This window comes from Semicossyphus pulcher, unplaced genomic scaffold (genome assembly GCF_022749685.1).
Source record: "Semicossyphus pulcher isolate SPU_LCO1_2020_fin unplaced genomic scaffold, fSemPul1.0.p SCAF_5, whole genome shotgun sequence".
NCBI lineage: Eukaryota > Metazoa > Chordata > Actinopteri > Labriformes > Labridae > Semicossyphus > Semicossyphus pulcher.
The window spans coordinates 23,218,451-23,230,421 of NW_027211726.1; the positions used below are offsets into that span (position 1 = coordinate 23,218,451).

Sequence of the window (11,971 nt, forward strand, 5' to 3'; positions counted from 1 at the left end):
GTCAGAAGCTCTGTCACCTGACTCTAAAGTGGAGCTGAGTGGAGTTGCCTCGAGACAATGACCAAAGGTCAGTTTCCTGTTTTGCCTCTCATACAGTAAGTATGGATTTGAGGAGGACGGGCTGCTCCCAGATCAGCCTATGAGCTCCTTTTGGTCACAGTGGCTTTCAGACATGGAGGTTCAGATAATTGGCTGCAGGGAGCTCCATAATGAGCCTGAGGGTCTGTAATATGACACATCTTCAAGGAGAAATATTTTAATAGGGCAATTACAGCGACAAGGAGGATGTTTTTGTATAAAGTGAAGATTGTTTTGCTGTGTTAAGGCATTTAACTCCATTATCTATTGTGTGGCCTCATAGTAAGGACAGATTTTAAATATGATTACAGACTCATTTGAGCCTATATTTGTCTGAATGGTCTGACCCAACAATGCAGGTCACGTTATGCTTAAAAATTGCGTTTGCATTTTTTATCTAGTATAATGCTGAAGAAAAGTTGAGAGCTGGATGTAGCTATAGATCCCTGTGGTGATTCAACGGTTTAAGGTTGAACCCATGAGTCCATCTGCAAACTGGCAGTATGCACCTTTGTATCTGTAGGCCTGAACATACTGTCTATAATGTTAAAGGATATTGTATAATGCTGGCTGATGCATTTAATAGCAGTGAATAATTAAAGAGTGCAGTTTAATCCTGCACAAAAACACAGTGCTGTTTAATTCAGCACGATTCATATGCTCAGTTTCATCTGAAGATTTTGCCCCTGGCAATGCCTCCAACTCAACCAACCACCACCTCTGAACCACTCAGACTTACCAACCGCAAGACCGACCAGTCGGCTCTCTGACACTGACCCGGCTCGCCTGCCTCATTTTAACAATGCACCTCTCTCCCCTTCAATCATCCAAGTGGTCTGACTATGGATGAGGTTAACTACAGCATAAGCCTCACTTCCAGGAGTCACCAGGGCCAATTAAATCAGCCTGACTACTCTTCCCAACCTGAGCTCTATGGTGTGGAAAATGCAGTTCCACTGGCTGCATCACTGGGGACAGAACAGGCTAGTGCTGTCTGGAGCCTGAGCCAAGCGCAGGCCAATTTGGCATGCAGAGGTCTATGGAGAATAAGTCTGATGAAATATATATATGATCTTCTTCAAACATGTATTGTTCCGCGCTACTGTGTCTTATCAGGCTAGCTCTCTGCTGATGTCTTCCCAGCTTGGCAGAGCGAGACTCTACAGTGCAGATTGTGTGGGCCCGATGCACAAGGAATGCTAAGGTTCTCTCTGTGCTCCTTACAGTAAACAGTTGAGACAGCCACATCTTGCCCACTTCATTTATGAAGGAAAGTTTAAAGCCCTGCAATCACAAGCAGACAGTTATTTATGATCATGTACTTCAAGATACAGGACAGAAAAAATTCCTGCTCATGTGGATAACGATGATGCAGATTAGATTTTAATACCTCAGAGCAACTTTCAGCAGCTCTTATTATAAAAACACAACTTAGCTTTTTTTTGTGCTCTTGACAATACTGTCTAAAAGCGTAGCATCCTATCACTGTCTTTGTAGTGCCAGGATGGATACTTTTGCAGCACACTGCTGACCTCTGCCTGTCACTGAGGGGAACTTCATCAAGAAACTCAACTTGTCAGCATTCAAGATTTACTTCTGTACCCTATTGATGTACTTATGTTTCAAATTAATGGGCCCAGACGTGGCCATCGCACAGGCTGGGGGGTCTGCTACAGTGTAGTTCCCAAAACCCCTCACCTTTTGGCATATTTTGTATAGGATAGGTTAAGTAACCTTGGTTAAGCAGACTTAAGGACGACCACAGAATGTGTGAACACTTTTGTACATATTTTCATAATTGTGAATGCATTGCACATGTACAGCACTTTATATACACACAACAAATGTGCTGCAACTTTGAATTCAGCAGGCTTCAGAAAGAAGAATACAGTCTCAGACAGGCAGACAACATATAATTTATTAACCAATATGGCAATTTATACGGAGAAGCAAAGATAGAGGAAATGATTTAGTGATGATGCTTCTGCTTGAACTGTAATCCACAGTAGCCACATGTGCCCACTTTTGTATCTTTATCCTGGAAAGAGAAAAAAAGAAAAATAAGAGACAGAAAAAGATAAAGTTGGTATTTAAAATGTGGGTACATGATCTGTGGTTTGATTATTGAAAACTTCTTTCTACAACTTTATTTTAAGAGAAAGGACATTACTACCCTTGTCTGATATGTAACAAATTTATTTTGAGTACATTCCTGCAGATAGCACGTGAGGTCAAAGAATATACAGCTGAGGCCATATATTTAAATACACATCGGCTCAATTTTTCATGACTAAACATTTTCATGTTGCCATACAATTCTTGTGTTAACTCAATAGGGTCTCTACTGTATTCCCATGAGAGAATTTCAAAATAATGGACAAGATGGACATTTCTTTAAGTGTTATCATCTAAAACTGATTTTCAGTGAGTCAAAAGATTAAATACACCATGTTAGGATTTGTTTAAATTAGGTTTTTATTGCTTCACTTCAGTCAGATGTTTAGGGCAGCCTTCCATAAGGTTCTTAAATAGTGTGCCAAAATGTTGCCCATTACTTACTGACAGAATTTATTTAGTTTATGGCTCATGATTTTGCTTCAGTAATTGCAGCAAAAATACTTCCTTCAAGCTTTTTTATACCAGTCTTTGAGTAGGGGGTGGTTCCTTGCACGACAGCTGTAGGAGCCATAATGTGTGTTTTATCTGTCTTGATTATTTGTTATGTTTTACTCCTTTTATGGGTTAATTGTTATTTCTGGCAATTCGCACTTGGGCATGGTTTCGTATTATTTGTACCTGTTTAGCTTTGTGGCGGGAGGCAAACAGGGAGGGTCAGTGGCTTTGGGTTTTTTCTGTTGACCGTCATGGTCATTTTCATGTTACATTTTTGCTTTTTGTATCAATATCTTTTGGTAAATAAACAGTCAAAACTTAGCTGGACTTTGACATTTTTTGAACGAACACATCACAAAACAAGCCCACTAACCCTGTTAGCAGCATTTTCAATCATAGTCGTTACAGCTGCCTTAAAGGCTTCAGTGAAGTGGATTCATTGTTACCTTGTGCCTCCAATTCCCTGACCATCTCCTCTTTTGTGATCTTGGGGTTCTATTTAACCTTTTGGGCCAAAGCTTGCTCAGCCCTGGGTGTTGGGGGTTCTTCTTTCACATCTAAGTGTTTTTATGATTCCTTGACTTTTTTTATACTGTCTCGCACTGACTCTTGTGGGACCTATTGTTGTATGAAAATTGTTCCTAAGCATGAATTAGGCTTGTGGAAAATGGAGTTTGAATGTATTGAGTTCAGGTACATTTAAATATATGGCTTCAACTGTACAAGCAATACAGAGCATGAACTTTAATAACCTGATTATCAGTATTCAGCTGCAGCTCAATTTCTGTATTTAAATCAGAAGCCCAGTTTCTTTATTCAGAAAGCTGACATTTTCATTCTTCAGCTGTCACAGAGACAACTTCAATCAAGGGTTTTATGCATTTTAATGGACACCTGAATAACCTGATGAACATATTAAACCTGATGAAAACTTTAATCTGATTTAGAGACTGAAGGCCCCAGTTGTAATTATCAGATATTGTCAAAATGGACAAAATGAAATATATTGGTGTGTACAGGCTCTTACGAGGTTGATGTAGACTTTGGGATGGCCCAGGGCCCCTCCACCACCATCACAGGACACAACTCTGGCCCCAATGTCAGTCACTGGCTCCTCTGCCACCAATTTAATGGCAAAGTTCTTATTCACCTTGATACATACAATGCATTAATGATTAGAAATATATGTTAATTAGAAACAGGACACTAAGACAATGCTTTTAACTAACATTAAAAGCAGTGAAATTGCAATGTTATGCCCAATTGATGTTTTAATGATGAGCCATCCTCTTTATGTCTGTCATCTATTAAGTCCTTAGATGTGTTAAGTAGTGAGCATAAAGAAGTTTTCACCAATAAAACAAAAATACATGAACTTGTTTGAATGCATCAATAGTGTAGTACACAAAACACCAGTGATACAAATTGACGGTCTCATATTTTCGTATATGTGATTCCTCTAACAACAACAAAAAATTTGCTAAACACTGACTTGTTAAATTTTAGCAGGGCTCTAACTATATTAAGCTTGTTTTAAGTTCTTCTTACCTCTTTCTGTCTGCCAACGAATCTGGCTCTTCTGGGGTCATTTTCATCAAACACCTAGAAGTCAACAGCAGCACATCATCACTTTTTCCATTTTGCTACTAATTCGAGCTCCCGTTTTTATGCACTATTTTGATTTTTAAACAGACGAAAATACATCTGCTGGTTATGGTTGCAACATAGATCATCTTAGTTATACAGCCTGTGGTTACAACCAATGACCGATTTTGCGTTGTCAAACTATGGGCGTAAGAGACGCACTAGCAAGTCTAACACAGGGTGAAGCTAAGGAGCTAGGAAACAAAGTAATAACAATACGCCAGCATCAGAGAGAATCGCTTTTCCGCCTACCTGGCCAGTGTGTGTAATGACCTCGCCGGTACTGGAAACGTCTAAGCCGTATCGGTGCACAGGTACAGCAGACAGCCTCAAAGGTGAAACGAGCACCTTCGTATTTTTACTGAAGGACAGAAGTCTTACCACTGCGGCCGCCATGTTTACGTCAGTCCTTTTCCCAAGGTGCTTTGCAAAAGACATTTACATGGGATACAGCTGCCCGGAATTTTGCCTCTCAGGCTCAAAGTACGTCGTATCACCCAAAGCCGGCTTTTCAGAAAATTCCGTACATTTAGGTACATGCTATAAAATACATCTAGAATTCCACACACATTTTGGAGTTAGTTTCAGCTAATGGCATGGGAGTAAATATTTTTTCGAAGCCAGAGAGCGAAAACTGTCTGAAAAACCAAGCTGAGGGAGTCAGTATCTTGAAGCCGTGACCTGAACCGGAAGTAGTTGTATTCTTGCACCAAGTAAACCTTCTCGGTCCTGCTGTGTCGATTAAAACGCCACATTCAGGGATATATCCCCTGTTTAAAACTTTCGAGGGAGTTTCAAAGGTTTGTCTGCGTTGTATGATTTTATGATATGAATTTATCAGGTCAGAGACTAATATGTATATATATTGCATTCATCGCTCTGGCGCTGACAGGTCAACTGCGACACGCTGGTCTCCTTGGCATGTTGTATAGCTGTTCGACAGTGGCATCGGGCTGTAGTATTAACACGTCTAACAGCTTCTTAATATTTCACTTTCAAGACTCAATACCGTATGCCGCCATCATATGATTGTGTTCTAGGAATCTAGATACATAGGGGTGCAAATGATATAGATGATAAAGATTGATGAAAAAGCTCTGCTGTTATGCTACGACACCTACGATATTTATTTATTTAATGCAACAATTTGTGGTATGATTACGTTTAGTTTTATGCACTATTTAATCTCCGGATCAGTTAGTGTGATGGTATCTAAGAAAAAATATTTGAACGTGATGGACAACGTGGAGCATCAATTGTTTATTCTTTCAAAGTAAGCTTAGAAAATTATTTATTTATCAATGGGAAAAAATACGACACATCAAAACATGATATGAAACAAATGCCAAAATGAAAATATACTTTTGTTTCATATAATTGTCAACATTTCGCAACTGTAATTACTTGTGCATAATCTCTCTCTGCCCCCTTCTGCAGCTTCGACACCATGATGCCCCTCCTTTTGAAGCACCTTGCTACCTCACTAACTCGCCAACTGTCAAATGTTGGCCGTTTAAATCAGGGCTTTCCCTCAGCAGCAGCTGGTGCTTACAGATGTCTCTGCACCTTCACCACAGCTCCTCGTACACTGCTCCTGTCATCTATCAGAATCATCCAGCCCTCCTCGTCTGGCTCCTTTGCTCCGTTTGGACCATCTCTATTTGGAGAGTGCCGGCATCTTCCCTGGTTCCAGCCCTCTGCAGGGATGAAAACCAAGTCTGCCCTGAAGAGGCGCTGCAAAGACTGTTTCATTGTTCGGCGGAGGGGTCGTTTGTTTGTGTTCTGCAAGACAAATCCAAGACATAAGCAGAAACAGGGCTAAAATGTAGTATTATTGAGAAGAGTGCTTTGAGATCATCAATATTTGGAAGAATGGTGCTGCAATACAGAATTGTTTGGATGAAAATTGTGCCTAGCTTTTTTCCCATGTCCGTTTTTTCCCTCGTAACAGCTATGGCTAAAAATACATACTTTTTCTTTGTGAATGGCCTATATTGTATCATTTTATCAATGTAACATTTTACATTGCAAACATAGCTTATGAGATCTTATGATCTTCCATTAATAAAGGTATAGTCATAAATACTTTTAAACGGGGAATATACAACCATCTTATTCTCTATGGAAGTAATTTTTAACTAATTAAAACTTTCTTTCTTTTTATATACAGCAACACTTCACACAGTAATCTTCTGGTAGTAGTAGAAAACCCTCTGCAAAAAATATCTTTAGTTATTTATTAAGTAACTATTGTAATTATTTTTAAATGTGTAGAGTTATTTGTTTTTTCTGTCCACGACTTGGAAATTGATAAGTTCTATCTAATAAGTTAAACTAAAATTAGTCTGCTTTGTGTAAGATTCATTGTCTCTATTCTTCCACATGAGGGAGCCAAAGTCCTATGCTACACGAATACAGGACCCATCCTGCTATCTAATACACCTGGTCATGTTGCCTCTCTTTTTGTAACCGCTACCTCTTTAAAGTTGTCCCTATGATCCTAAAGTTAAAAGTACACAAAGTATTAATCAGTGTCATAACAATATTGACATACAAAATTGAACAGAATATTGTAATGAAAGTTGTTTGTTATCAGGCTTACAGATTTTTGAGGCCATGTCAGAAACCAGCTCTTTATCTGAAAATCTGTGGACACACCCCACTATCATTGTATTATTACAGAGAAACAAAAGCCCAGTGCAGAAAACACTATTGATAGGCTGTAACATGCAAGCTGTTAAGCCATGGAACCCTGGCTCAGGTGTTTAGCAAAAAACCTCTAAGACGACAACTGCCACCCTTCTCAAATAGTTTTTATAAGGTTAATGTTTACTAATGGAGGAACAATAAACAACAAGATATCTGCATGTGTTTACTTATATCTTAATATTTCATACAAATATTAGTTTTATTTTTCTCAGAGAGCAAAGCAGAGTGCATTTCATGGAGATAGATGGCCATGGACAAATACATAAAAAGAGAAGAAGCTTCCTGTGTTGCACCAAAGATGTGTATCTTACATGCAGAATCCTTAACCACCACCCTTAAACCAGTTAGCCCCAGGGTACGCTTTAGATCTGCCATCTATGGCTTTGATACTCAACAAAGTTTATTAAATGAGCCAATGCTGTCATCTAGAAATAAATGACAATTGAGAAATGTATGGGTAGATGAATGGAAGGACAAAACTCATTCACACAAATCATAGTAATAAGATGTCTCTGTGTGTCAGTGATTTTTTTTTTATTAGACTTTAACATATTTAAATGTCCATTCCTCCTAAAAATGTTAATGTTGTAAAAGGATGACTTCGTATTAGTTTATCTGTACCATTTCTAGGGCTTTCAAATATGGACTGTACTTACATAGCGCTTTTCTGGTCTTTGCGACCACTCAAAGATGCTTTTACACTACATATCACATTCACCCATTCATACACTGATGGCAGAGGCTGCTACGTGAAGTGCCCAACTGTCAATCACTTATCACATTCATGCCCAGTGGCTATGGGACCGACACTACCACTGAGCCACAGCCGCCTCAATATAAATGGTAAACTGTTGTGAATTTACAGGGACAACTTCAGTTCATTATTTATTAATTTGTTAATCGAAGTATTTTTAATAGAAGAATAAAGTGGTTGAAACTATTGAAGGGTTTTTGAGGAGGAACTTAAATTTTCCTAAGAAAACACATGGCACAGCTAGGGGGAGTGTGGGGAGTGCTTGCATGTGCAAACCGGGTTTCAAACTTTCTCGATACTTTCAAACTAAGAGCTTGAATTGTATAGGACTTACTGTGTTTTCCTGGTATTTTCATATCAGTATCTGTAAGCGTAATGATTAATTTCACAAAATAACAATTGTTCCAACACATTGACACATTTTGCAGAATGATTTTAAAAAGTTGAAGAGTAAATTATTTGCCATTCAGTGGTCATAGATTGTATACAAAAAGGCACCCACTTAGACTTGCATGCACCTCATCATCGTTTTTGCCTCCTTATTCCACATCACGTAGTAATATCACTGCAGTCAAGTCAGCGTCCACTTCGAATAACACAGTGAGCCACGTTGTTTTGGAGTGTGCGTATATGCTCGGCATTGCGGTAAGCGGTTTTTGTTTATATTGATCAAAAAGCATGTACAAACAACATCGCATCGATATTTCTGTAATATGTACAGAAATATAAGGGCACAGGTGCATATCCAAGACAAATAAAATAAATAAAACAATAATTACATATAATAAATATCCAAACATAAATGAAGTAAATAACTTAAAAGTTAGGGCTTTTGTTGTAAATTGCGTTTCCATTTGTCATAACTTTAAGGGCCTTTGTGTAAGAAAGAAACTCATTAAAGAATATTGGTCACCAAGAAATAAATATTCTTTTCTTTATTTTCCATAATAAGACCATATGAAATGTCCTTTAACAAAAATTGTTCTAGCTGGAAAATTCTGGGGTAAAGCCAGCCATGTACATCCTGCCAAAAAGCATCAGTGTATTTACACTGAAAGAACAGATGAACAGTGGTCTCAACATCATCACAGAATACACAATTGTTATTATCAAAACCAAAACGTCGCTGCAGCAAGTCCCTGGATGGATATACACCATTCAAAATTCTAAAATGAATTTCCTTTGCTTTTGGGGTTATGGGAAACTTTAGATATTTAGTACGTAAAGTATGAATATCACTGTCAGAGTAAAACTGAGAGATAGAATTTCTGTAGGATTTTGTGGGGTATGAGATATTATTGAAAATATTTCTAATTGTTTTATTGGGAAATTTTATTTCACTGTAGTTACAGCTTCCAATTGAAAGTTGTAGGAGTTGAGGGATGATAGAAGTGGAGTAAGTTAGAGTTTCTTTGATTAAACAGATAATGGAACTTGGGATGGCTTTAGTAATAGATTTAAATGATTTAGCATTACAGACAAAACCATATTTAAAGTCGAGCTGAAACGGCATTTCAAGAGTATAGCTTCTGTATCGTGACGTATTTCCGAGTGAAACAGGACGTGCAGGCGGGACATATCATCAGAGGGATTTGATTTGATCGTTGAGAAGTGGGCGTAGACAGACGTTCTCCACAGCGCAGTAGCTAGCTAACTGGCCGAGCGTTCTTGGTGCTCTGCGGTGTGAAGTGAATTGGCGACCAAATGCCTTTGTCCATCCAGTCTTTGTTGCACAGCGACCTGCCTCTGAGTGTAATATATCTGTTATTCCAAATAGGTGTATTATAAACAGGACATGCTGGTGAAAGCAAGATCATTTGTTTGGGAGTTTTTGAATCATGAAGTCACATTTGAGCAAAAATTCTACACCACCCACATTCAAAAAAAAAATTCTGGGGATATGGTACCAAAAGCTATTATTGTTAAATGGCTTTTAAGCCCCCTTCTTCGTATTCTTTGGTTAATAAGGCTCTTTTAATATAATGAACTTTTTTCCTCCAAATATCAACATTTATTTGATTTTTTTTTGATTGCCCTGTTAGAAATTGCCATTGAAAATGCAAGGTAGATACATCTTGATATACTCTCCATTTTAGTCGAAAAGATTCTACCTAATAAACTAATGTCCCTCAATAACCATAAGTTAAGTTTAGATTGGCAATCATTGATTATTTTCCACACGTTCCCATTTTCACTTTCAACAGAATCTTTGGATATATACTGAATATTTCCAAATACTTTACAGTGGATTTTATAGGAATGCTGTTAGCCTCCGTTAGATTAGTTTGATAAATTGGCATTAGTTCACATTTGTTTAAATAAAGTTTCAAACCCGAGGCTTTAGAAGAAGTGTCAATCAATGCTAATATCTTTGGGGCTTCGGTTAGCTGCTTTATAAAAATGGTGGTATCGTCGCAAGCTGACTGATTATTAATGGCATGCCAGGTGCATTCAGGGGAGCAATATTCAAGTTTTTAATAAAAATAGACAACATCTCTGCAGCTATTATAAAAAGAAATGGAGAGTTTGGGCACCCCTGTTTCACCCCGCGTTTGATTGTAAAACGGGGTGATGTGCCTCTATGTACCCCTGGTAAAGAGATGGAGCTATTAGTATTCCCAAACAGAGATTTTATTAAAGAGTCGAAATTTAACAGAGATTGTAGGCTCGATTCCCACTAAGTACTGAAACCCTGAAGGTGATGGAAGAGTGATTTGTATTAACACATTTAAAAGAAGCAGTGTCATCATCTGTCCTGTCATGTGTAAGAATGTTGCTGTGCTATATTTATATATTCTTCATACAGTAAAGATTGACTTTTGACAAATGGTATATATAAATTAGCACGGCATGTAAGTATACATTTATTGGTCTTATTATATTTGGTCAGTATGGAGAGTTAGTGTGCTATTTATTCAGTTGTTTGTGTTTCATTTGTGTAAGATATCAGGGTAGTACTCTAATTAAATGTTGTCTTTTTAAACTGGTTTTCACTGTCTGACAGCAAATAGCAAATTATTTGTTAGCTGTATCTCTTTTCTCTACTCTAAAGCATGAAGGGTCATAAACATGCAAGTATAAAGGCAAGTATTAGGCTGATCCTGATCTTACTAGTCTACAAACAATGTATTTTTTTATGGAAGCGCTGGGATAAACACTTCATCTTTAATGATTGATTGTACTGATTTGAAAAAAACCTTATTCAAGTCATGTTGGACTCAAAGAATTGACTGACAGCAAGCTTTAGAACAAAACTGTATGACTGTTTGTTGTTAGGAAACAGAATCAATACAAAAAGAAAACCAACTACTGTAATTGACACAGTCTGGATGGAGAGAGTGGGGGGTTGCAGGCCAGGTGGAGGCGGGGACTGCTGTGGGCTGCATGAAGGGAGAAGAGGCTTCTAAGGTGTGGATGCCACCTGATATTAAAACAGAACAGGACAATGATAAGTAAAGATTAGGTATTTAATGGTGTCCTCTCATTATATACAATAAGACATTACTATTGAATTAGATGAGATAAAATAAATGTATATTTCCCACTCTACTATGACATTATTGATGTGTATTTTCTATCTCTCATCTACATGTTGCTTATTGGGAAGCACTCTGTATTTTGTGATGACAGGGTCTTGAAGCTTTAATGAGGCTTATTATTGTTTTTATTATAACTACTGTCAACAAAACACTACAGTGTGATAAAAAATTGTGAATGTTAGTTTATATAAAGCAGCCTAATATCCAACTATATGTTTATAACATTAACTGTTGCATAGCCACTGCCAGCCTTACTGTATTCACTTAACTACTGTACATACAGTGCTTGCTTATGTTATTGCCAAGCAAAGTGAACGACAACGAAGGATCGCAGACTAATAAATGACCTAATTAAATGGCTACACTGCAATATCCAGCTGCAAAAGCCATTGAAAACTAGCGTGTGAAATTAATTGGGCGAAGCCGTGAGGGTGAAGTTCAGAAAATGAGGTTGGAAAGATACACAAAGATAACTTGGCAGTTGCCGGATTGTGGGCCCTCTTTACCTCGCTGCTGTCAGTAACGTTACCTGTCGAAGATAGTTTATTAAGGTAGAACATCCACTCTGTAACACCGCTGTTAAACCACAAATAAAAGGAGTGTTTTAGTTCCAACAAATCCCAAAACAGTGAGA

The 11,971-nt window shown here is 37.9% G+C and overlaps 1 protein-coding gene across 1 annotated transcript; it reads right to left on the reverse strand.

The window, feature by feature from the left end:
* Nucleotides 1-1,978: 1,978 nt before the first annotated feature.
* ndufs6 (NADH:ubiquinone oxidoreductase subunit S6) lies at nucleotides 1,979-4,739 on the reverse strand. The gene is made up of 4 exons (XM_069681781.1): nucleotides 4,588-4,739; nucleotides 4,240-4,293; nucleotides 3,719-3,841; nucleotides 1,979-2,116 (listed from the first exon to the last, which is right to left on the reverse strand). The coding sequence occupies exons 1-4, from the start codon at nucleotides 4,729-4,731 to the stop codon at nucleotides 2,048-2,050; spliced, it is 390 nt and encodes a 129-aa protein (XP_069537882.1). The 5' UTR covers nucleotides 4,732-4,739; the 3' UTR covers nucleotides 1,979-2,047.
* Nucleotides 4,740-11,971: the final 7,232 nt, after the last annotated feature.